Source organism: Phacochoerus africanus, chromosome 3 (genome assembly GCF_016906955.1).
Source record: "Phacochoerus africanus isolate WHEZ1 chromosome 3, ROS_Pafr_v1, whole genome shotgun sequence".
NCBI classification, from domain to species: Eukaryota; Metazoa; Chordata; class Mammalia; order Artiodactyla; family Suidae; genus Phacochoerus; species Phacochoerus africanus.
This window is the reverse complement of record NC_062546.1, coordinates 111,198,218-111,225,122: the sequence shown is the minus strand read 5'-3', so window position 1 is coordinate 111,225,122 and position 26,905 is coordinate 111,198,218. Positions and strand designations below refer to the sequence as shown.

The 26,905-nt window shown below is 39.8% G+C and overlaps 2 protein-coding genes across 7 annotated transcripts in view; one reads left to right on the top strand and one right to left on the bottom strand.

Moving 5' to 3' along the window:
- Positions 1-21,266, top strand: part of CENPU (centromere protein U) — a 32,357-nt gene extending 11,091 nt beyond the window's left edge. Inside the window, exons 4-13 of one of the 2 annotated variants that reach the window (XM_047772342.1) lie at positions 1,167-1,269; positions 2,973-3,033; positions 3,911-4,144; positions 8,323-8,392; positions 10,320-10,392; positions 14,791-14,869; positions 15,091-15,138; positions 16,198-16,259; positions 18,100-18,256; positions 21,132-21,266. In XM_047772342.1, coding sequence (XP_047628298.1) covers positions 1,167-1,269; positions 2,973-3,033; positions 3,911-4,144; positions 8,323-8,392; positions 10,320-10,392; positions 14,791-14,869; positions 15,091-15,138; positions 16,198-16,259; positions 18,100-18,256; positions 21,132-21,245 — 1,001 coding nt within the window. In that variant the 3' untranslated portion in view covers positions 21,246-21,266. Of the gene's footprint in view, positions 1-1,166; positions 1,270-2,972; positions 3,034-3,910; positions 4,145-8,322; positions 8,393-10,283; positions 10,393-14,790; positions 14,870-15,090; positions 15,139-16,197; positions 16,260-18,099; positions 18,257-21,131 lie in introns of both variants that reach the window. The other variant, XM_047772341.1, reaches the window with a different exon arrangement.
- PRIMPOL (primase and DNA directed polymerase) overlaps positions 20,459-26,905 on the bottom strand; it is a 57,572-nt gene continuing 51,125 nt past the window's right edge. For all 5 annotated transcript variants that reach the window (XM_047772336.1, XM_047772340.1, XM_047772337.1 and 2 more), the window contains exons 12-14: positions 24,533-24,615; positions 24,392-24,438; positions 20,459-22,344 (exon numbers count right to left, since the gene is read on the bottom strand). In XM_047772336.1, coding sequence (XP_047628292.1) covers positions 22,099-22,344; positions 24,392-24,438; positions 24,533-24,615 — 376 coding nt within the window. In that variant the 3' untranslated portion in view covers positions 20,459-22,098. The remainder of the gene's footprint in view (positions 22,345-24,391; positions 24,439-24,532; positions 24,616-26,905) is intronic.

Below are 26,905 nucleotides of genomic sequence, written 5' to 3'. Positions count from 1 at the left end.
AAAATGCTAGCCATCATCTGACAATGCAATGTTGCCACAGATCTTCAATGCATAAAACATGGCAGTATCTGCAAAGCGCAATAAAACAAAGTGGTACAACTGTATCTTCTTCAAAGAAGCATTTATTCATATCCTTTCCTCACTTCGAAACTGGCTATTTATCTTTTTGTTGAACAGCAAGGGTCCAGTTTGTATGACTTGTTACATGCGGAATTGCTCTAGTTTTCTTTTTTTCCTTAGTATTCACAGCAGTGAAGTAAATAAACCCCTTTGCCTGGTGGTGGCCAATACAAAGTATGTTACTGACTTTTAAATTGTGCAGTTGCTCTGTTCATCATACACACAGCTGTTTATCTGAAACCATGTTTAAGTTTGTGCACTCACGCTAAAGACCGAGGAAATGGGTGCTTGGCTCTTACTGGGCGTCCTTCAGCAAGTCCCCCCACACTCCTGGCCCATCCCGTCCCCGGTCACAAGCCCAGACCAGTCAGAGCCACCTCTTCCGTGTGTCTTCCCCCCAAGGTCATTTGGTCTCCTCTCTGTCTTTTGCCTCATTCAGGTTAACTTCTGCTTAGCTGAGGGCTTGAGCACTGCAGAGAGAGGGAGGAAGGGTGCCCTCCCCAAAGGGCTGGTCATCCACAAACGTACTAGCGTCAAGCCTCAGGGTTTACAGGTAGTGCAGTGGTCTCCCAGGTAGATGTGTGACGCTCCATCAGGTGCGGGAAGAATGTCACACACACCCTCTTTATATTTACCTGCTAGCTCATTTAAAAGTTTCCATATAACAGGAGTTACCCCTGTGGTGCAGTGGGTTCAGGGTCCGGCATTGCTGCAGCTGCGGCACGGGTCGTCGCAGCTGTGCCTCAGATGAGATTCCTAGTCTGAGCACTTAACAAATGCTGTAGGCACAGCCAAAAGAAAAAAAAAAAGTTTCCATATACTATGAGAACAGTAAGGTTATAATTGACACCTATCCACGTGTGTATTGGTGGAATGGTTTACTTTTTTTTCTTGTCGAGGTAGTAGATCGGAAGTGGCCTGTGTGATTGATTTTGTTAGCCATTGACACAAACGTTGTTTTGTACTTCAGTATAAAGGAGAACAAACTTGAGTGCTGCCCTGACAGCCAGATTTCTAAATGCCCTTTTCAAAACCATCTTTTGTAGACCCTCCTTTACACAGCACTGCAATCTATGCTGACGAAGAAGAATTCTCCAGACACGTCGGGCCATCTCTCCCCTCAACACCTCAAGGAAAAGAAGTGAGAAGGTATGGGTAGATCTCAAGCAGTTACTTGTTCATGGTTGCTGGGACTTCTGGGATGCTCTTTAAGAAAAAGCTTATAGAACTAAAGCTTTCGAAAGATCTTTTGAGCCAACTTTTGTTTTTCCTCAAGAGCACTGGGTCATAAAAACTTAATTTTTGAGTAGTTGACATCACTTTGTTTTTGGTTTTTTTTGTCTTTTTTGCCTTTTCTAGGGCTGCTCCCACGGCATATGGAGGTTCCCAGGCTAGGAGTCTAATCGGAGCTGTAGCCGCCGGCCTACGCCAGAGCCACAGCAACAGGGGATCCGAGCCACGTCTGCGACCTACACCACAGCTCACGGCAACGCCAGGTCTTTAACCCACTGAGCAAGGCCAGGGACTGAACCTGCAACTTCATGGTTCCTAGTCGGATTCGTTAACCACTGCGCCACGACGGGAACTCCGACATCACTTTATAGTAGCTATAACTAACATCTGATTATCCTTTGAGAAAACATGCCAGTGTGGTGGCTTAGCTTTGAGATAAGACAAGTAAGGAGAGGGAAAGGTTTTATGAGCATAGAATTTTAGGTGATTTTGAGATGTCCCTTTAATTTACAGGTTATCTTAATTATCATGAGAGAAATGGTCTTGAGTGCAAGTTGGGAATGGGGGAGACGGGCTGGTAATCCCAGAGGAAACACAAATGCTATTGTTAATCTCAGCTATTGTCTCTAAGGAGCCTGGGTTTCAGTTTTACAGATTGATGTGAAGGCCTGGATCAGAGAAATCTTGTAAAAATAACCCTAGAGACAACTTGCGAACACATTATGTATGAAGAACTCTTCCATAGCTGTAGTACTAATGATAAATTATGAGCTAGAGCAAACCCTTGACTTAAGGCCCTCTATTAGGTCAGTTCTAGTTACTTTGTTTTGAGAGTAACAAAACTGCGTTTCAAAACAAACATCCCAGAGTTCCCATTAGTGGCACAGTGGAGATGAATCCTACTAGTAACCATGAGGTTGTGGGTTCGATCCCTGGCCTTGCTCAGTGGGTTAAGTATCCAGCCTTGCCATGAGCTGTGGTGTAAGTTGCAAATGTGACTCAGATCTGGTGTTGCTGTGGCTGTGGTATAGGCCAGTGACTACAGCTCTGATTGAACCCCTAGCCTGGGAACCTCCATATGCACCTTTTTAAGGTGCAGCCTTAAAAAGCAAAAAACAAAACAAAACAAAATTCCATTCCACTCAGGCAGAAATCTGCATTAGGACATCTCTCTGGGGTTCTCTGCCACCAGTTTTTGGAAAACTCCAGTTTTTCTAGATGTTGATAATCAGTAACAAAAGCCAAATATTTGGAAAACCACACACTTCATTTTAAATAGTGGTGTGTACTTTTTCAAAGAGGATTTTTTGATTAGGTGATGCATTCACATGGTTTAAAAATATAAAACGGTTAATAATCAGGTCTTTGGCTCCTCTCCATCATCACCCATCCCTCACTTGCCTGCCAGCATTAAACCTACGTGGCCTGGGATGGAGGACTGGCCTGGGATGGGGGATGTGTGGGAGGCGACCAGTAAGTCTGAGGAGGTGGCTGGCCCACCTGTGCCAAGTGGGAAATTTCATTAACTTGCGTTTGGTTTCTTGTTGGATGAGCACCTTTTCAAACATATGTGAATAAAGATGAAATGTGTGCAAGATACTGATTGTTTTTTGGTACAGTTCAGACACGTCTGAAATTGAAGAAAGTGAAAACGAGTCTGTGAAAATTAGTGCAAAGAAGGTATGTAGGCGTGTTCTCTTTGCTATCTTAATTTGTAAGATATTGCATATCCTATTTAAATTGGATGCAAGTAGGAGAAATGTGTAAATATTTCATAGCTTGTTTGGATGCAAAGAGAGAAAATGTTCTGTAGTGACAATTTTCCTAAAGTATTGTTTTCGAAGATAATTTTAAATAAAACATGAAATGTTTTTATATCTGAAGTGGGTTTTTTTTGGCAGCATGTGGCATGTAGAAATTCCTGGTCCAGGGATCAAACCCGTGTACACCAGCGACCTGAGCCACTGCAGTAACAATGCCAGATCCTTAACTTACTATGCCACAGGAGACCTCCTTGAAGTGTTTTTCTTTACAAAGATCTCAGATTTCTGTGTACCTTGTTAATTTTCATAGTGTTCACATAATATGTTTAGATGGTGATTTACAAAGGCAGGGTGATTTTTTTGGAACTCTTTGTACTGGTTTCTCATCCTATCAATCACGTCACCATCTTCCTATTATGTTCAGTCTTGAAGTTTATAGATAACAAATGTGGGGAGTTCCCTTCGTGGCTCAGCGGAAACGAATCTGACTAGCATCCATGAGGACGCAGGTTCAATCCCTGGCCTCGCTCAGGGGGTTAAGGATCAGCATTCCTGTGAGCTGTGGTGTAGGCTGCAGACGCGGCTTGGATCTGACATGGCTGTGGCTGTGGCATAGGCCAGAGGCTATAGCTCCAATTTGACCTCTAGTCTGGGAACCTCCATATGCCGGGGGTGCAGCCCTAAAAAAAAAAAGAAAAAAAAAAGTAAATGTGGACTTTATGGTTACCTTTTAACAAAATAAGAATGATAAGCATTTGTATTTTCTAAACAGTAATGCTGTTTTCTTGACATAGCCGGGAAGAAAACTTAAGCCCATTAGTGATGAATCTGAAAGCACTGAAGAAAGTGATGTAAGAAAAGTTAAACCAGCAGAGAACATAAGCACACAACAGCATGAAGCTGTTGCAGCAACGGCATCTTCAGAACTTTCCGCGAAACCAGCTGAATCAGTTCCTCCTAAAAAGACAGCACCCCTGAATGCTGAGTCCTCTGTTGAAAAAGAGATTCTGGTAAAAGAAAGTCAACTGGTAAGAGACCATCTACCAACTCCCTGGAGAAGGAAAAAAAAAGTTGACTGAAAATGTTTAGGAGGAAAACATTTTCTTTTTCCTTCACTTTTAGAAGATAAGTTTTATATATATATAATTTTTTTTTTTTAGGGCCACATATGGAGGTTCCCAGGCTAGGGGTCCAATCGGAGCTATAGCCGCCGGCCTACACCAGAGCCACAGTAACTCGGGATCTGAGCCGTGTCTGCGACCTATGCAAGAGTTCACGGCAGCACCGGATTCTTAACCCACTGAGTGAGGCCAGGGATTGAACCCACAACCTCATGGAGTCAGATTGATTTCCCCTGCGCCACGACAGGAACTCCGTATTTTTTTAATTATAAAAATGTTTATTGTAGAAAATTTGGAAGGTATGGAAAGGAAGATAAAATCACCTATAATCCCATCACTGCAAAATAACCAGCGCATCTTACAGTTCTTTACTGAGCTTTTCTCATCCTATGTGGAACCGTATCCTGGTCATTAAGTATTCTACATACCATTTTTTGCTGCTGTTGTTCTCTTTTTAGGGCCGCACCTGCGGCATGTGGAGGTTCCGAGGCTAGGAAACTAATCAGAGCTACAGCTGCTGGCCTACACCACAGTTCACGGTAACGCTGGATCCTTAACCCATTGAGCGAGGCCAGGGGTCAAACCCACATCCCCATGGATACTAGTTGGATTCTTAACCCACTGAGCCACAATGGGAACTCCAACCATGCCATTTTAATGCGTGACATTTCATTCATGAAGGTGCCATAGTTTAGTTAATTTCTTACTAATGAAGAATTACAATTTAAAAAATTTAAGTGTTTTGATGAATTTTTTTTTTAACCTAAGTCTTTGTGCATGTTCTTGATCATTTCCTTAAAAAAAATTGCTACGATAAGATTTCTGGGTCATATGTGTTGTTTTAGGATTCTTGACATATAGTATTTTTTATTTTTTATTTATTTTTTTACTCAAATGAATTTATCACATCTGTAGTTGTATAATGATCATAACAATCCAATTTCACAGGATTTCCATCCCATAACCCAAGCACATACAGTATTTTTTAATCAAGCCTTAAATATGCCAGCACCTTGATTTGGGGCCAATGAAATAGATTTAGGCTTCTGAACTTCAAAACTGTTGAAGAAGAAATTTCTGTTGTTTTAAGCCACCAAGTTGTGGTAAGTTATTATAGCAAAAACCCAAGGAAACTAAACCACCATCCAGTGGCTTTTCCTTTTTAGTAGTCTGCTTTTGGGTTCTAGAATTTCTGGTTTCTTTTTTTTTTTTTTTTTTTTTAGTAATTTCTATTTCTTGGCTGAGATTCCCTATCTTCTTAATCATTAAGACCGTCATTTCCTTCTTTGAACATATTTATGATAGCTGCTTTAAAGTCTTTGTTTTCCAAAGCAGGTAGTCAGCCTTCCATATCTGCAGCTTCCACATCCACAGATTCAACCAACCGCAGATAGGAAATATTTGGAAAATTAAAAAAAAAAAAAATTCTAGAAAGTTCCAAAAAAGAAAAGTTGCATTTGCCAAGCACCATCGACTGTTTACATAGTATTTATAGCTACTTACATAGCATTTATATCATATCAGGTATTATAAGTAATCTAGAGATGATTTAAAGTTTATGGGAGGAGGTTTATAGGTTATATATTTTATATGAGATTTCAACATGATCGGATTTGGTATCTGTGGAGGATCCTGGAGCCATATTCCTTGGATATCGAGGAATGACTGGATCTGGGCTACCTCAATGTCAGTTTCTTTCGAGAACTTTTTGTGTCTTAACTATAGATTACATTTTTTTTGTTTTTTTTTTTTTTTGTCTTTTAGGGCCGCACCTGCGGCATATGGAGGTTCCCAGGCTAGGGGTCGAATCAGAACTGTAGCTACTGGCCTACACCACAGCCACAGCAATTCAGGATCCGAGTCGCATCTGTGACCTACACCACAGCTCAGGGCAACGCTGTATCCTTAACCCACTGAGTGAGGCCAGGGATCAAACCTGCGTCCTCATGGATGCTAGTCGGGTTTGTTAACTGCTGAGCCACAATGGGAACTCCTAGATCACGTTTTTTGTGTAACATTTTCAATCCAGTACTTTGGAATTGTGTATTGCTTACTGTTGTTGATAGGTTATTGAGATTTTGAATTCTGTTTTCTTCTGAACATTGACTTCCATTCTAATCGGTAATTTGATTACTGACTGCTTGTCTTGAACTTCTGTAGGTGTGGTTTTATCCTTTGTTAGGGTTGGTTTATGGAAAGCCCAAGATATCTTCCAAGCCCCTCTAATTCAGTGGGACTCGACCTCTGTATTAGTTTTCATTTGTGCATAACCAGTTGCACAAATGAAAACATTTTGTGGCTTCAGACAGTACATTTATACATCACAGTTGTTATAGGTCAGAAGTCCAGGCTCACCTCAGCCAGTTTCCCTGCTCTGGGTCTCATGTACTGGAGTCAAAGTGCTGGCCAAGACTGAAATCTCAGTTGATTGTGCCGGCTGGTAGTAGAATGCTAATCCTTGCTGTTGCAGGCCTGAGGTTCTTGTTTCCTCTCTGGTTGAAGCTGGGGGTCACGCTCAGCAACTAGAGGCTCCCCTTAGGTCCTCGTCGCCTGGCCCTGTCACGCTGTGGCAGCTGACGTCTTCAAAGCCAGCCAGAGGCGCTATCTGCAGTCTGCAGTCTGCTGTGGGAGCATCTTACGTAACCTAAGCCAGGGAGTGACTGTCTCATCATAATCACAGGATCTACCCTCACTCAGGGGAGGAATTACACTTGCTTACCAGACCTGTCTCGCTGGTGAATCTGACCAGAGATGGTGTCAGGCTTTGTTAGGGTTGGGCAGAGTAGCCCTTACTCTAGGGCAGGGTGTCTCAACTCCTTTCATTGTTGTCCTCCCTAGAAAGCCTTTTTAGACATTTTTTCCTCCTAATCTTAATACCATGAATATACTATGTATCTATTTATGTGCTTGGCAGCTCACAAACCCTTGTAACATCTAAGAGTCTTTGGCAGGCCCCCTTGGGGACATTCTCACCCTGTTAGGGATTGCATGGTCTAGAGCAGTTCTTACCCCTAAGTTAGGGTCTAGCTCACTTGGATAGATAGCTGTTAACTAGCTATTAACAGGTCTCTGCATTTGCTACATCTAATTTCCCCCAGAATTTCTGGTCCCTTGTTACCTGTTATGTTCTTAATCCCATGGTAGCCACAGCCCAGCATATTCTTTGCAGCCTCACCATGGAGTAGGTGGTCAAGGACTCTGGGGACCCCCCGCCCCGACCCAGACTTCCAGTGTTGTCCTCTGAGCAGCTTGTTGCAAGAGCTTCGGCCGCCGCATTCTGGTTCTGTCCCTTTGGTGGAGAGGATTGCCACTCCATAGGACCTGGCTGGCTGTGCTGCTGTCCAAAGTTGTCCTCTGCCGTGGGGGTGGGGGAGGCATTCATGGGGCTCACCTTCTGGGCTTCCCAGTCTTGTCGTGCCTGTTATCCAAGGACAGCTGAGGGAGGCCCCACTCCCTCTTTATGGTTGTTTATGGCAAGTGAGCTAGTTCAGAAGCAGTTACTTTGTCATGGCTTGGGGTGGAAATTGAGCTGATTCCATGCATTACTATCTTAAATAATCAAAATTTAATTTACTTCAAGGCATCCATTTTTACAAGCCAACCAGAAGTTTTAATTTTTATTTTGAGGAGTTCCTGTCGTGGCGCAGCGGAAACGAATCCCACTAGGAACCATGAGATTGCAGGTTTGATCCCTGGCCTCACTTTTAGTGGGTTAAGGATCCGGTGTTGCCTTGAGCTCTGGTGTAGGTCACAGATGTGGCTCGTATCTGCCGTCAATGTGGCTGTGGTGTAGGCCAGGAGCTACAGCTCCGATTTGACCCCTAGCCTGGAAACCTCCATATGCCTCGGGTGCAGCCCTAAGAGGACAAAAAGACCAAAAAAAAATTTATTTTGAGGCAATAATTTTTTTCAATGTTTCCTTAATTTAGATAATTTATATAATTAACTGATATATTAACTTAGAATGAAATGGGAATTGTAGCTAAAATACAGTGTCTGATAATACTGTCTTTTTAATTCATATGTTTTAAGAGAAGCTTTTCTCAAATGAAAATCTTTGCTGTTTTTTTTTTGTTTTCTCTTAGAAAACTCAGAGAAAGGAGAAGATGTCTCATGGCAAAAGGAAGAAATCAAGAAATGAAGCCAACGACTTGGGTACAGAATATTGCTTTATACTTAGTCATTCAAGTTTTTTGGGGTTTTTTTTTGTTTTTGTTTTTGTTTTACTTTTTAAGGCCACACTTGTGGCATATGGAAATTCCCAGGCTAGGGGTCGAATTAGAGCTGCAACTGCTGGCCTACACCACAGCCACAGCATTGCCAAATCCAAGTCGTGTCTGTGATCTATGCCACTGGTCACAGCAATGCTGGATCGAGGCCAGGGATCAAACCCACATCTTCATGGATACCAGTCAGATTCGTTACCACTGAGCCACAACAGGAAGTCCAAGAATTTTTTTTAAATATATTTCTTAATTTGATACAGTAGTAAATTTAAGTATATAAAATTGTCACTTTAAAAATATGACTTTGGAGGAGCTGATTTTTCCAACATAATGAGCATTTTCAACATACAACAAAGGAAAAATAATTTTACAGTACATATTCATTTACTACCAAGATTTTACTGTTAAAAAATTTATTGTACTTAGCATCTGTCAATTAATCTCTTAATTTTTGTCCCATGGTGTATCCTCTTTTCATACATCATAGTATATACTCTTTTATAGAAGGCTTTTTTCACTTAGCATAACTTTCTGAGGTTCATCCATGTCATTTTACATTATTTTTATTGACACACAGAGTTTATTGAAAAATGGGAGGAACATAAAGCATTTTCTCCAATTCTTTTAAAAGACAAGTTTTCTATTTTTCTTATATAGAAATGTTTATTTTAGAAAAGTTCAAGGGCATGGAAGGGAAGATAAAACCACTTAAACAATTCCCTTGCCCCAAAATAACTGCAATGCTTTTTGGTCTATACTCTTCAAGCCTTTTTTTTTTTTGGTCTTTTTGCCTTTTCTAGGGCCACTCCCGTGACATACGGAGATTCCCAGGCTAGGGGTCTAATCGGAGCTGTAGCTGCTGGCCTTCGCCAGAACCACAGCAACGAGGGATCCGAGCTGCATCTGCGACTCACACCACAGCTCACAGCAATGCCGGATCCTTAAGCCACTGAGCAAGGCCGGGGATCGAACCCACAACCTCATGGTTCCTAGTTTGACTCATTAACCACTGCGCCATGATGGGAACTCCTACTCTTCAAGAGTTTTGCTGAGCTTTTCTCACCCTCATTGGACACATATCCTTGTTATTAAGTACTTTTTTTTTTTTTGTCTTTTTGCCATTTCTTGGGGGTGCTCCTGCGGCATATGGAGGTTCCCAGGCTAGGGGTCGAATTGGAGCTACAGCTGCCGGCCTACGCCAGAGCCACAGCAACTCGGGATCAGAGCTGTGTCTGCAGCCTATGCCACAGCTTATGGCAATGCTGGATCCTTAACCTGCTGAGCAAGGCCAGGGATCAAACCCGCAACCTCATGGTTCCTAGTCGGATTCATTAACCACTGCGCCACGACGGGAACTCCTCCTGGAGTACTTTTAATGGATGTATAATAGCATGCTCACAAGTGTATCATAATTAATCTCTCATATATTATACTGCAGCTATCTGAATCAGTACACTCAGTAACCTTCATGTGTTCTAGAAGTGGCCTATTACATAGATTAAAACTAAGAAAAGACAGGTAACAAAGCTCTCAGTCACGAGGCATGTTTGCTAAGAGCAGATGATTAAAGGCACAGCAAGGTAATTAAAAGGCAGCAGTACTTTAGGCCGCTTCAGCAGAAGTGGTAGCACCAAGGACAAGGCAGTTAGGGGGTGAGGACTGACTGGGAGAGGAAGTGAGCATGTCCCCCTTGGGCTTCTTCAAAAGCTTGCTCTTTTTAGCAATATGGTAGAACTATTTTTATAGGCTCTCAGAACCCTGGACCTGGAGCTAAGTGTTTGATAAGCATTGTATTAAATAGACTTATCCAAATGTTCTAGATACTTCTGACTGTGTACCTATTTGGTGTTTAAAAGAAAAGAAAACCAGTGACATCGTGGACTTAGATGTTGTTTTGTCTGCATTTGAGAACATCATCCTAGAGTATAAGTAAGTCTTTTGATGTGATCTACATACCTAATAAATGTCCCTTGAAGCAGCACTTGTGCTCGCTCACCCCACAGCTTTTGCTATGTAGTGTTTTCATTATCATTCAGTTTTACATTTCCATTGTAATTGTTTTCTTCAATCCTGTATGTTTTTGTATGTCAAAATATGTGATTTTTCTGATTTATATTTTTGTATTAACAGTCTTTTTTTGTCTTTTCTATGGCCGCACACACAGCACATGGAGGTTCCCGGGCTAGGGATCCAATCAGAGCTGTAGCCACCGGCCTACACTAGAGCCACAGCAATGTCAGATCTGAGCCATATCTGCAACCTACACCACAGCTCATGGCAACACCGGATCCTTAACCCACTGAGCAAGGCCAGGGATCGAACCCGCAACCTCATGGTTCCTAGTTGGATTCGTTTCCACCAAGCCACAATGGAACTCTTGTATTAACATTCTTAAATAGCTATGGTCAAATTCCATGGACTGGTGATACCTATTTTTGAAATATAGAGGCCTCCTTTATGGCCTAGCACATAATCTGTGGGGAATCTCTAATTAGTAGGTCTACATAGATTCTAGTTATTGGATCTATGCAGAATCAGTATTCATTTTTTTTCCTGGTACCTCTGTCAATTCATGCTATTTTATATAGAGAGATTATTTTCTTAAGACATCATGTTTAAGATTGCTTTTTTAGCTGGAACATTTTATCCTATGCAGTGACTCTTTCCATTCCAAAAAATCCTTTTTTTGTCTTAAATTTTTTGTTCGTTTGTTTTGCTTTCTAGGGCTGCACCTGCAGCATATCTAAGTTCCCAGGCTAAGGGTCAGATCTGAGTTGCAGCTGCCGGCCTACGCCACAGCCACAGCCATGGAGGATCTGAGCTGCATCTGTGAGCTACACCACAGCTCATGGCAACACCGGATCCTTAACCCACTGAGCAAGGCCAGGGATCGAACCCACGTCCTCATGGATACTAGTCGGGTTCATTACCGCTGAGCCACAGCTGGAATTCCATGTCTTAAAATCTATTTTATCTGATATTAATATGTCACTAGATTTCTTTTGCTAATAATTGCCAGATTTTATATTCCTTTAACCTTCTTTTACTTCTAAGCTTTGCCTCACCTTATGACTTTGTTTTAATGATTTTTTTTTTTTCCATTATAGCTGGTTTACAGTATTCTGTCAGTTTTCTACTGTACAGCAAGGTGACCCAGTCACACATACATTCTTTTTTCTCACATTATCATGCTCCATCTTAAATGACTAGATACAGTTCCCAGTGCTATACAGCAGGATCTCACTGCTTATCTATGCCAAAGGCAATAGTTTGCCTCTACTAACCCCAAATTCCCAATCCCTCAAACTCCCTCCCCTTCCCTCCCTCTCCCCCTTGGCAACCACAAGTGTTCTCCAAGTCCATGATTTTCTTTTCTGTGGAAAGGTTCACTTGTGCCGTATATTAGATTCCAGATATAAGTGATATATAGTATTTGTCTGTCTCTTTCTGACTTATTTCACTTAGTATGAGAGTCTCTAGTTCCAACCAAGTTGCTGCAAATGGCATTATTTTGTTCCTTTTTATGGCTGTGTAGTACTCCATTTTGTATATATATCACATCTTCTTAGTCCAGTCATCTTTCAGTGGACATCTGGGTTGTTTCCATGTCTTGGCTATTGTGAATAGTGCTGCAATGAGCATACGGGTACATGTGTCTTTTTCAAGGAAAGTTTTGTCTGGATATATACCAAGAGTGGGATTGCTGGGCCAAATGTAGTTCTATGGATAGATTTCTAAGGTACCTTCATACTGTTCTCCATAGTATAGTCATTGTACCAATTTACATTTCCACCAACAGCACAGGAGGGTTCCCTTTTCTCCACACCCTCTCCAGCATTTGTTATTTGTGGACTTGTTAATGATGGCCACTCTAACTGGTGAGAGGTGTGGTTTTGATTTGCATTTTGCTAATGATCAGTGATGTTGAGCATTTTTTCATGGGCTTGTTGGCCACCTGTATATCTTCTTTGGAGAGATAATCTATTCAGGTCTTTGGCCTATTTTTCAATTGGGTTGTTGGCTTTTTTGCTGTTGAGTTGTATAAGCTGCTTGTATATTTTAGAGATGAAGCCCTTGTAGGTTGTATCATTTGAAACTATTTTCTCCCACTCTGTAAGCTGTCTTTTTGGGGTTTTTTTTATGGTTTCCTTCACTGTGCGAAAGCTTGTCAGTTTGATTAGGTCCCATTGGTTTATTTTTGCTTTTATTTCTGTTGCCTTGGGAGAATAACTTTATTTTGTATAAAATCTTTATTTATTTATTTTGTCTTTTGTCTTTTTAGGGCCAGGAGGTTCCCAGGCTAGGGGGTCTAATCAGACCTGTAGCTGTAGTTGCTGCAGAGCCACAGCAACACCAGATCTGAGCCAAGTCTGCAAACTACACCACAGCTCACGGCAATGCTGGATCCTTAACCCACTGAGTGAGGCCAGGGATCGAACTTGCAACCTCATGGTTCCTAGTCAGATTCATTTCTGCTGCGCCACAACAGGAATTCCTGTATAAAATCTTTAAATCCAGTCAGTGTGTCCATCTTTGAATTTCAGTTGACCTTAGTCCATTTACATTTAACTATCAATATATTTGGGAGAATATATCAATCCATTGTTTTGCTTAACTTAAATTTCAACTTTTTAATATTTCTAATCCCATATAACTTTTTGGGTCTTTTTTAGGGCAGTACCCATAGCATATGGAGGTTCCCAGGGTAGGGGTCGAATTGGAGCTATAGCTGCTGGCCCAAACCACAACGACATCCAAGCCGCGTCTGTGACCCTACACCACAGCTGACAGCAACACCAAATCCTTAACCCACTGAGTAAGGCCAGGGATTGAACCTGTGATCTTAACGGATACTAGTCAGATTTGTTTCCACTGAGCCACAACAGGAACTCCACATCCTATATAACTTCTAAAAAAAAATAGAATTTATAACTCCCCACCAATAAGATTACAACTTTGGTCAGCTCTCATATCTTGTTTTTTCCCTCCCTTCCCCCACCCCAAACCCCATCATGTTTATAATTCCTAGAAAGTTTTTAATTCTGTGGAAGGGCTGTCAGAGTTGATGTGAAATGGCTTCACTGAGCTGTTTTAACTTGGGTTCTTGATTTGAACCTGCCAGGGCACTGCAACTTCTTAACTGGTTTCTGGATTTCTCATAAAGGTTTTTGGGCTGTGTAGTTAAGCTGGTTTCCCTGTGGGGGAATGAGATCAGGGCCTTCCCATTCAACCATCTTCTGATGCCACGAGAAATACTTTTTGAACTTTTTTTTGTTTTAATGAGAACTTCTACAAAAATATGTATTCAAAAGTATAGGCCTTCTCTTATGCTTGGCTTCTGAAGAATTAAGCTTAGTCCCCTTCTCTGGGGTGACTTTTCCCCATAGATTTTCCCCAAGAAAAAAATAACTATATGACAAACTGTCACTTATACAAGAGATCTATCTTCAATTAAAAGCAGAGTTCCCGTTGTGGCGCAGTGGAAACGAATCCGACTAGGAACCATGAGGTTTCGGGTTCAATCCCTGGCCTTGCTCAGTGGGTTAAGGATCCAGTGTTGCCGTGAGCTGGGGTGTAGGTTGCAGACGCGGCTTAGATCTCATGTGGCTGTGGCTATGGCATAGGCCGGTGGCTACAGCTCCGATTAGACCCCTAGCCTAGGAACCTCCATATGCAGTGGGTACGGCCCTAAAAAGGACAAAGGACAAAAAATAAAAAAATTTAAAAAATAGAAGCACATTTTCAATAGTAGTATCCCACTGGGTTGAGGCAGCGTAGGGGTCTAGTTGCTGCTCTGACAGAGTGCTGCCACTTGAATAGTCACTGAGGGTCTGTGTCCAGCTGAGTAAGCCATACTGGGGGGCTGGCTTCTTTTCTCCCCGATGACAGGAACCACTTTCTTTGGGTCAGCTTTATAGGTTTTTTGTTTTGTTTTGTTTTTGTTTTTTTTAAATCTTCTTAGGGCCACACTGCAGCATACGGAAGTTCCCAGGCTAGGGGTCAAATCGGAGCTACGGCTGCTGGCCTACACCACAGCCACAGCAACACTGGATCCGAGTGGCATCTGTGACCTATACCACAGCTCATGGCATCACTGGATACTTAACCCACTGAGTGAGGCCAGGGATCAAACCCTTGTCATCAGGATACTAGTCAAGGTCACTACTGCTGAGCCATGATGGGAACTCCAGCTTTATGGATTTTGAAGAACTGGATGGCTGGCTTCTGCTTACTTATGTGTGTCTATGGATGTGCTACACAAGTGAAATACAGCTTTCAAAATCCTTTAATACCTAACTTGACTTTTTTTTTTTTATTCTGCCATAGACAAAAAATAGATTCTAGAATTTGTAAGGAAGCTATCAACAAATTTCATTCTAATTTGAAAGAAGAACTCATCAAAATGGTAAGTTTATGGACATTAATTTGTTGGTCCTTGTATTTTGTACTAATCTTGAGCAGCATACTGTATCCGGGAAAAGCTTGCACTCACTTGCTGGCAATGTGTAAAGAACTCATTAGAACGATCCATTTCACGTGTTTTTAAACTAGACATGATATACTGTAAACGGATAAACATTTAACTCTGGAAAATACATGCAAATATTTATTTTTTGCTTTGTGTAGCTTAAAGAACTCCAGATGCTACAAACTCTCAAAAGGAAGAAGGCTAAGGTAAATCATTTGTGCAACATGAAACATAGTCCTAAAGAACACACATGTATGTAGGGTTAATCGTTTATCTTTTTAGTCAGGGTTTTAATTTGGTTGCTATGGTGACTGATGAGGTGAGCACTGTTTCTACCAACTAAGGAATGGGGATCCTAGTCAGCCTAAAAATGGCTCTCAAGCCCCAAATGACCACTGGTAAGTATTCTAAGTAATGTATATTTGTCACTATTGTGTCAAAAACAAAACCTTTCAGAGTAAAGAACTGTCTCACGTCCTCTCATGTCCCAGGTAAAGGGACAGCTTGGGAAGAATCCTGGGTTAAGGGTCGGGAGCCCTCCTTTCTTGTTCTGCTACTTTCAAAGTACTGTACAGGGAGGGAAGGATAAACAAGCCAGGAACCAGGGGGCCCTCCTTGCCCCTCTGTTTGTAGCTGGACCACGTGACGTCCAATGTGCCAGCTCTAAACTTGCATGAACCCACATGTAGAAGCACAGCACCCTCTCTTCATTTATAATAGAAATGGGTTTGAAATGTTTATATTTTTCTCTCTGGTGATAGAAGTCTTTGTTATTTTTCAGTTTCAATGTCTTGTTGGTCAATTTTGCAGTTCTTATAAACAGGCAGGAAGTGAATATCTGACAGTGGAATATTACATAGTCACTAAAAGTGACCACTGATATAATACAATTTATTTGGGTTGAAATGTTCTTTAAAACAAACTGTATCATGACACTCCCCTGCTTCAATATTTTCCTAGTGTACCTAGATAAAATTGAGATTCCCTTATCGTTCATAGGGTAATAAAGATCTGGCCCCACTTCTCTTCACAGCCGTCCTGAAGTGGATACCCCTGTTCTTTTCCTTTATGGCAAATATCACAAGTTGTAATATATCCTGTTTGTACGTAATGTCTATCTTCCATATTAGACCAAAGTTCTAATGATGATAAGAATGGGGTTTGTCTTTTTTCCCCACTTTATTTCCAATACCTGGCGCAGTGTATAAGCAGTGCTCAAATATTTACAAGATTAATCTTTACAAAATTATAAGTGTTTTTCTTAGATGATTTCAGATATCGAAAAGAAACGGCAGCGTTTGATTGAAGTCCAGGATGAACTGCTTCGGTAAGATAAATATCAAATCTACTTTGAGAACTTAACTAGAAGGATTTGATTAGGATATAGCATAAGAGAGCTAGTGCTGTGTTGCATTTAAGTCCCAGGTTTTCTTTGATGTTGGAAGATCAGTGAAGGCAGATTATGCTGCGGAGTAGAAAAGCTTTTGGCAAAGGAGAATTCAGGACTAATCTGTCCCACATCTGATCTCTCAATCCTGGCCTGATGGGGCCGCCTGATGAGAGAATTCATGCATGAACTCTAGAACTAGACTGCCTGGGTTTGAATCTAGGCCATACCACTTACTGGCTGTGCAACCTTAGGCAAGTTACTTAAGCTGTTACCCTATTTTTAAATGAGTATAATGACTACACCTCACAGGACATCGTGAGAATTAAGTGTTCATTAATGTTGCTGATACGTATACCGTGGCATGGCGCCACATGAATCCATTTCCCACTACTGGGCCAGGAGAACTTCCACCAGGCTGTCTCTGTGGTCTGGTTAGGAAGACTAGAACCCAATCAGCTGGTCAACCAGCTAGTATTTTTGCGGTCTTCCCTACAGACAGGACTGTTGTGTGAGCTGGAGGGTTGGTAGTAAAGCAGCAGCAGCAGGTCTACTCTTTGCTCTTAAGGAGTTTGAAAACAGCCCAAGAAAGTGGTATTAAGAGAAAGTACAACCTATGAATAAGTTTTAAAGAAGAGACTGCCATAGAAGTTTAGGAGAGGGAGAAGTTTGTTGTCCTGCCCTTTGCTGAAAGCTTTCACTGCCCAGGCCAAAATGAGATAATAATGACGTGAGGCTTTTTAAAGTGTTGGCTGTTGTGTGTGCTGGGCACTAAAATGCTTTATTAACTCATTAGTCATCATCCTAACTCTGTGAGGTAATTTCTTTGCCTGTATAAGACTCAGATCTGCCTTAGTGATCAGCCTCTTGTTCCTTTTCTAGATAGAGTTTTGAAGTTGATAAGTATGTTTTGAAAATGCATAGAAAAAAACAAATGCAGGGTATTGTTATTTTAACCTTCCATGAGAAAAACCTAAGGCCCAGGGAGGTAGCTTACCTTTAGCCACTCGCCTAGGAAGTGGGGAGCTGGTATCTACAGACTGGCTCCAAACCTCGCACCCTTGCCCACAACCCTGACAGCACAGCACTTGTTCAGTGTAAGGAACTGTTAAGAGCGCTTTTCTTTTATAAAATGATGTTCGAGGACAGTTGCTTTTTATATCTCTATTTGTGAGAATAAAAAGTTGACAGCCTCTCCCCATTCTTTTTTATGTATTGGTCCATAAAAGCCAAGTTGCCCCTTTTTATTTTATAGGTTAAGAAACTAAGCCAGTGAGAGAGAAAGCAGGCTGTCCAAGGTTACACATTTTCATCCAGGCACTCTGATAGTTTTTCCACTGGTTTTATTAGACTTTGGCAAATAGACAAAATTTCAATAAGAGGAAGGAGGGCAAAGGGAAAGGATTTTATCCACGCTTTTTAACTACAGTGCCTGTCTACTTCTGCCTGAGGCGTGAAAATGTTTACCCAAGTACATTTTAATTCAGTAATTTGCAAGACTCTAAAAATGACTTCAAGAATTTTAGGATATGGAAGTTATTCTTCTGTGTCATTGTTAAGAACTCACTGTGTGTTATATTTAATCCTTTCTGTATTTTAAATTGAAATCTAGAATCTTTCACATTGATCATTTCACAGCTGAAGATATCCTAAATCATTAGTTCACTTTTTTTCTTACTTCCCCTTAGTATACATACATATACTGTCTCATACACTATAGGCTACTGTTATACTTTGTCATTTATTCTGGGGAAAAAATAATATTTTTTTTTTGTTTTAGGTTAGAACCAGAGCTGCAACAACTACAAATAAAGTATGATGAACTTAAGGAGAGAAAATCTTCCCTTAAGAATGCAGCATATTTCTTATCCAATTTAAAACAGCTTCATCAAGATTATTCAGATATTCAAGAGAAAGAACCAAATGCAAAGGAAATGGTAACTTCAATCTTTACTTTTCACTGTGCTTGAGAAGTTACAGGGTATTTGCAGGCTAAAGTACCAGAGCTTTGAGGAAAGAAATGGAGGTGCAACGTTAGTGTCTATCCAAAACAAGATCACTATAAATTGGTGAAACTTACTTACATCATCATTCCTTTAGCTAATTGAGGCTAGAGGAGTAAAAAGTCTCAGGTGACCAACTAGGCTTTTCTATAACTGTCATCAATCTAAAACCATTCAGACATGTTTTAAAAACCAACCTCTTATTTGTTCAGTCTATTTTTTTAGTATCTCGTTTCTGAAAAACTAGTCATTATCTTATATAAGTGGTAGGTGTAATTTTAGAAGCTGAAAAATATTTTAAAAGAGCATGTAGGTGCTGAGACCAGCTCAGAAGGTGAGGGCTGAAGATTGGGCGCTGTGAAACTTAACAAAAGATTAACATAAAACAAGACACAGAGACATTTTTTTTCTTTTTGTCTTTTTCTAGGGCTGCACCCTCGGCACATGGAGTTCCCAGGCTAGGGGTCTAATCAGAGCCATAGCCTCCGGTCTACATCAGAGCCACAGCAATACTGGATCTGAGCCGCGTCTGCGACCTACACCACAGAGCACGGCAATGCCGGATCCTTAACCCACTGAGCAAGGCCAGGGATCGAACCCGCAATCTCATGGTTCCCTAGTCGGATTCGTTAACCACTGCACCACAACAGGAACTCCAAGACACAGAGACATTTTTCTTAATCAAAGGTGGAAAGCAGGGGACTCAAGGTCTCAGGGACCAAGAACCCCACGTCAAGAAACCACACTGCTTTTATTGTGCTCTTTAGGATTACATCAAGTGAGGTGGGGGCTGTAGGTGCAGGATGCAGTTTATTGTTTTAAAAGTCACATCGCTGGTAGCTGGTTAAGCTTTTACTCTGGCCTTTAGGCATTTAACAATCATTAGCATTGAGGAAGCCTGGCGTCAGCTGTCTGCATAGCATCCAAAGAATCACCATTGTGCTTCCACAGATGGTGTGCCGAGGTTTGCACCTCGTTCTCCTTGCTGATGCATATCCCTCTAACGACCCCTCATAAACCCCCTGGGGCCTTGAGGCTCCTCTTCCTCTTATTTTAACAGGATGTATCAGGCGTGCCAATCTGGACAGGTCCAGCATGCCTAGACCAACACATTATGTCCGTATTCAGCTGACCACATGAATAACTTATGCCTCTTTATCTTTGTTCTTAAGCTTTAGTTATTTACCAGCACTGCGACTGTTTTTCAAGCAGGAATATAGGGTAAAGGTAAAGCACGACAAGATGGAGTTTTCAGCATAGAAAAGAGAAGCAGAGAGGCTAAGAAAAGATTGTAGAAACATGTCTCCCGATATGTAGGAGTTCCTATTGTGGCCCAGCAGGTTAAGAACCTGACTACTATTTGTGAGGATGTGGCTTCAATCCCTGGCTTCGTTCAATAGGTTAAGGATCTTGCGTTGCTATGGTGTAGGTGGGAAGCTGCCACTCTGGTTTGACCCCCTAGCCTGGGAACTTCCATATGCTGCAGGTGTGGCCCTAAAAAAAATAAAAAACATGTAGTATGGAAAAGTGAGGCATGTTATTGTTTAGTAAACTTTGTAGTTGCTTTTCTGATTTTTGCTGCAGACTTTGCTACTGTTTGGATAAGCACTTTGATTAATCTGAGCTGTTAAGTTATAGAGAAATTTACATGCCATAACATACTTTTACATAAATCATACAATGTATATACATGTACCTTTATTGGAGTATATTATATGTCTTATCACTTTCCCTAAACTAAAAATCAAATGTTCCTTCTTCCCCTGCCCTCCTCCCTGGGAGCAGCTGCCCTATGGTGGCTTGGACAGGTTAGGCTCGCAAATATTTGTTAAACTGAATTGCCAAGTAATATAGTGGGTAGTAAATAGAGTAGGCAGTATTCCATTATTATGTGGGTAGCAGTCACAGCCCTTCTGCTCAATTTCATTTCTAAGAAAACCACCTTGAAAACATACTAGACAACAGAAACTATCATACAACTGTCAGGATTTGCTTACCCTTAGGATACAATTTATACCATGAAGTTTGGCTTTGTTAATTATTTCAAAATCTTGAGTTTTTTCTACTTTATGTTGGGGTTTATGTTTAGTCTATGTTAATTTAGTCTCAGATCAAACAATTTTTCCAGATGATTTCTTAAATTTTTTAAAAATTTTATTGACATATATAGTTTTACAGTGTTTCTGCTTTACATCAAAGTGATTCAGTTACACAAATATACATATCCATTCTTTTTCAGATTCTTTTCCCTCATAGACTAGTGAGTAGAGTTAGTCCCCTGTGCTATACAGCAGGTCCCCGTTGACCATCCATTCCATGTGTAATAGTGTATATATGCCGATCCCTCCCTCTCCCACGAGATAATGGATTTTCATGGGCCTCATGTTCTTGTTCCATCAGTTTTTGCAATAAATAAATCTGTCATCTGTTTTTCTGTGTTTAAAATAGGCATGAGATCAAGCAGATCCCACAGAACTCTAGCTGACTTGCCCAAACCAAGTCTTGACCTGTCCCAGAAATGATTTTGTTTTAAATAATTCAGATGCCACAGTTCTTTGAATCAACTGATATTCTGGGATGACTGGCTCAAGTTTTGCAAAGCAGTTCCTTTGCAACCTTGCTTACCAACTCTTTTAAAGAAACAGATTAAAACCAGTTTTCTCAAAAAAAAAAAAAAAAAAAGAGGAAGAGTGATTTACAGAAAGCTCTATTACACTGGCATTTGGTTGTAACACAGAGCTACATAACAATGGATAGGGTTATAAAAGTTTTTTATATTTGTTAATCTAAAGTTGTTTTCCTTCAACAGTATGATTCATCTAGCCTTCCAGCTCTGCTATTCAAAGCAAGACCTCTTTTGGGAACTGAAAACCATCTTCGAAATAGCAACTATCAATTGGAAAAGCTCCTTGACCAGAAATGAACCAGTTTACTAAAGTGTACACATATAAAGATTAGTCTCAAGCTACTGCCTGTTACCTTCTGAAACTGTACTTTTTAATTAATAACCAAAAAGGGAGATAATGGATTTTTCCAACGTATTTTTCCACAAAGAAAATTGGGAGGAAAAAAACCTAAATTTTCAGTTGAAATTTTTTTTATTGTTATAGCAATATTCTCAGATACATTAAAAAATAAACTTGTCTCATTGGTCAAGCTGGCTGTATGGTTTCGCCACCAAAATTTAATTTTACTTTGTCACTCTCACAGAGGAACAGATCAGTGATTGCCAAGGGGGAGTAGGGGATGGATGAACTGGGAATAGCAAATATAAACAATTATATACAGAAGGGATAAGCAGTAAGGTCTTGCTGATCTGTAACAAGCCGTAATGGAAAAGAATATGAAAAAATATATCACTGAGTCACTTTGCAGTATACCAGAAACATTATAAATCATTTATACTTCAATGAAAAAAAGGTCACTAAAAATTAGGACAGTTAGTTTTAGAGGTCCTAATTTTCTGGTTAATGTCAAGTAATGAGTTAAAATGTTGATACCTAATCAGCCCAAGACATACACATGTTTTACCCTACATATAAACATGCAGAATCAAGCTGATGTGAACATAGACCAACTTTGTTGATCAAATAAGATCTGTACTGAATTTAAGCACACTGAATTAATTTTTGATAAAACTGGTTTCAGTAAAAAAAAATTGGAAGCAAAGTGATAAAACATAGTTGATATATAACACATTTTAACAATAAGTTACTATGTTATTAAATCGCTCTTGAAGCAAATCATAGCCTGGTTATATAAATGTCCATAATTAGCTACTCTTGTAATACTTCTATAATTAGTTCATCAGGAATTTCATCTACTCCATCATAACTGAGAAGACTGTTCTCTGCAGCTTCTACCAATTCAGCATCTTCTGTAGCCTCCAAAAAATAAGTGTCATCAATGCTATTATCCCAGTCAGCATCAGAAAATGTACCTTTTGACAATGCTCTGGATGGTGCTTCATAAGGATTCCTGGTTTCCTTGTTCGCTGTTTCATCTGTTGTAAACTCCTCTTCCTTTAAGTTCCAAAGGGGATGGTGAGGGAGAATGGAGGAGGAAGAAAATACCAGTTATTCAATCAGAAGGTGTGATAATTTCACCATATGGTCGATCTATGTTGAATTAGGGCATTCAGTTCAATAGCTCCTGAAATGAATGCACTGGATGATAGAGGCACCATGGGGATGGGCTCAGTGTTGCTGCCTTTGTGGCTCAAACTCTTAAAACTCCAAATCTGGAAGTGCCTGTAGTTCCTGTGGTACAGTCTTCAGTGTACAAAGATGGGGCTAGAGCAAGGGTAGACTTTTTTTTTTAAGTGGATAAGCCAGCTGAAGGCAAGTGGGAAAATGTATCTGAAATCTTAACAGACTCATTTCTCTATCAAGTATTTTAAAAATTAACAAGGATTGAGAAAGTTATAAAGAACAGTTTTGAAACAATTGTCAAAGTATGACTATGGATTTGTATATTATAGTATTTTATCAAATTTTCTGAATTTCACTATAGGTATATAAGACTGTCCTTATTCTCCAGCTACATGCTTAAATATTGAGATAAGGAAGGGTTTTGATGTCTTTAACTTACTCTCAGGAGGCTTCTAATGGACTGAATGCTTCCCCCCGCCCCAATCCCACCCCCAGCCACCACCGTTCAAGTTGAAAAACCCTAACCCCCAGTGTGATGGTATTAGGAGGTGAAGTCTCTGGCAGGTGATTAGAACATGAGGCCAGAACCCATGAATGAGATTAATGTCCTTATAAAAGACCACAGAGAGCTCTCTGATCCCTCCTACTGTGGAAGGACATGGAAGATAGCTCTCAATGACCCAGGAAGCTGACCTGAGTCTGCCAGCATCCTGATCTTGGACTTTCCAGTCTCCAGAACTGAGAAGTTTGTTGTTAGATAAGCCTGAAATGCCTAAAACAGGATTCATTGAAAGTAACGTGTAATGGAGTTCCCTCAGCTCAGCCACAGCAGTGACAACGCCAAATCCTTAACCTGCTGAGCCACGAGGAAACTTCCCCCAAACACTTTTTAACCCTTGTATTTACCAGAGAATCTGGCTATCAGCTCTTTTATGTCTAGCTCCCACAGACAAAGTGTGAGATTTCTACCACTTCAATCTTGGATGTGTGAGTTTTTTCAGATTTTTTAAAAAATCAAATTGAATGGGCACCAGTTGTCCAGATTGTAAACTCAAGCACTAATTCAGCCCGAAGCAAGTAACTTTTATTCTAACCATAACAGGATAAAGGAAAAGGCTGAAAGATGTGGGGGAATAAAACCCACTAAATTAATGCCTAGAAAACATGACAAAAGAGTACTTAATAAAAAGTTCTTGTAAAATATTAATAAGATCCCATAGAAAAGTAGAAGACAGTTACAAGCAGTCCATAAGAGAAATACACAGTAAATCTTTTGAAAAGTTAAAGAGCATTGTTAAGAAGTGTAAATTACAACAGCTGAAATGCCTCTTTATGATACCTACCAGGTTGGTAGAGATTAAAAGGTAAAAAATAAGCAAGGCTGGCAAGTGTAGGGTAATTTAGGTAGTCCCATAAACTGTAAAGTCTAATTTCCTATCATTTTTCCCCTGTGCACTTTATGTATTTTCTAATTTTTTTTTTCTATAATGAATATGAACTACTTAGGTAAATAAAAGTTTTGGTTTTTTTTTTAAGGAAAAATGGTAATATCTACCAGAATTGAAAATGCATACACCCTTTGACACAATTCTACTTCTAGAATTCTTCCTACCTAGATATAGCTGTTTAAAAGAAACAAAGATGAGTATTTTGATATACTTTGTAAAGCAAAAAATGAAAAACTTAAGTGTCTGAAACTGGTGAAATAGCTAGCTATACAATTTCTTACGCAGCAGTGGGAAAAAAATGAGGTTCATATTATCAGATATGTGCTGAGATGGAACAATCATTACAGAATCTTACTAAGTGAAAACAAGGTACCAAACAGTGTTTGAACACTACCTGGATACCATTAGCTCATTTATACTGCTGTACCAAGAACTAATTAGTAAGGAGAAGGAAACTAAAAACTGCTTACTTCTTTGAGAAGAGACAGGAGACATACTTCAGGCGGTAATGGGAAACCTGCATCAGAAGACAGTAGAATAATTTTATCTAAATTACTTCATTTTAATATCTAATTTTTACTTTGTGGTAAATGTAAAAATTAGTAACTTACAGTTAGATTTGAAGTTTTCTGCTTTGCATACAGGGTCATGGCATTTTTGATACCAAACTTCATTTTTTAGGTCAACCAAAATCCTTTGTGTTAAAAAAAGTAATTACTATATGTGAATAAAAAAAATTACTATACAGACTGACTAGACAGAAAGCAAAATTCAGCTACATGCCATTTACAAGAGAGCCAAAAGACTTAAAGATGGAGAAAAGTTTAAAAAGGATGAGACTAGATCATACATCAACCAAAGAAAATCATGGTTGCCAAAAATATCACCCGAAACAGGTTTTATGGCAAGAAGTACATATTGATAAGAATTATTCCCAGGAAGATATAATTCCCAAACTGTACTCTTCAAATAAGAGAACTTCGGAATGTCAGAAAAACTGACAAAACTTCAAGGATAAAGAAACATCTTCAATCATAAATCAAGATTTTAAAAAACACTCTTGATAACTGATCACCCCCCCAAAACTCAGAATATAGAAAATCTGAATGAGAATATAAAACAATTATAAAAACTGACTATACTAGGTACAATGTGAATCAAAAAAATTTTTTTTTTAAATTTTAGGGCCACACCCACAGCATATGTAAGTTCCCAGGCTAGGGGTCGGTCGAATTGGAGTTGTAGCTGCCAGCCTACACCACAGCTCACAGCAATGCTGGATCCTTAACCCACTGAGCAAGGCTTGGGATCAAACCTGTGTCCTCATGGATGCTAGTTAGATTTGTTCCCACTGAGCCATGACAGGAGCTCCCCTGAATCAAATTTAAAAGTATTCTTTCACACACTTTCTCTGACCACAAAGCAAATTATTTAGAAATAAATAGCAAAAAGATAGCTAAAACTCATAACTTAGAAATTAAAAATATTTTTAATAATCAAGTGACAATGAAAAATGATGAAAATTAGAATGTTAAGAAATGAATGGAATTGAAATTATATATTGAAATATCTGATACAGAACTAAGACAAATTTAGAATCCTAAAAAGTTATCTGCAAAAAAGAATGGCTGAACACAAGTAATTTAGAAAATGAACAGATAAGCTTTAGTAAATTAAAAGGCAGGAAGTAATAAAGAGCAAAAATTTAGAAGAACCAAGGCCAAAATGTAAAGACTAATAAAATTCTTGCCAGATTAATTTTTTAAAAAGATGAAGATATAGGAGTTCCCGTCGTGGCGCAGTGGTTAACGAATCCAACTAGGAACCATGACGTTGCGGGTTCGATCCCTGGCCTTGCTCAGTGGGTTAAGGATCCAGCGTTACTGTGAGCTGTGGTGTAGGTCACAGAGACGGCTCGGATCCTGCGTTGCTGTGGCTCTAGCATAGGCCGGTGGCTACAGCTCCAATTAGGCCCCTGGCCTGGGAATCTCCATATGCCGCGGAAGCGGCCCAAGAAATGGCAAAAAAAAAAAAAAAAAACGATATAAAGATATGTCATTAGAAATTAAATGATATAATTACAAATGCAGAATATACTAAAAATATAAAAATAGTATGAACTTTTCACAATAATGTTGAAATTTTGGCAGAGCAAACTACTAGGTAAAAATATACCAAACCAAGCAAACTTATAGTTACAGAAAACCTCAACAATCCTGTAACTGCTAAATTTAATTTTAAATTTGATTAAGTAGTTTAAAATCTTCCCACGTTTCACAGAAAAAGAAACAAAGTGGCTAATATTCTATGAATATGGTATTGGGACAGGTACCAAGGAATGAGAAATGCTAGCAACGCAGTCTAACTGCTGGATAAACATTGCAATAATAGACTTCCTAACACACAGACTGATGCTGCCATTCCTAAACTGCACACCGAAGTGCCCCAGGGCATGTAGGATATTTATATTTATATCTTCCTAGGGAAACACAGTGACACCTGACATCTGCCAAGTATCCTGCAAACTATGTGCTTGTAAAGCACAGCTTCAGTGTGATGTCACCCTTCATTCCTTTCAGTGATGCCCCGTTTTGGTGGAGCTATGTTTTTTGGTGGTGGCTGTGGTAAACAGTACCATAAACATCAATGTGGAATGAGACATGACCACTGTGGGGGTGGCAATGACCAGCCTCATTCCAAGGTATAAGAGTTTGTGTATGCAGTGAGGAAAACAACACACAGCCCATTAATAATACTTAAGAAGGGTCAAAAGTTCTGAATTTTCAGGTATAAGGAAAGTCACATGTAATGTACACATGGTGACTGTAGTTGATACCGTATTTCTTATCTGAAAACTGGTAAAAGAATAAATCTTAAAAGTTCTCATCCAAAGAAAAAAAATAACTATGCATGTGTGCATGGTGATGGATGTTAACTAGATATATTTATTTCTTTTTCTTTATTTTTTGCTTTTTAGGGCTGCG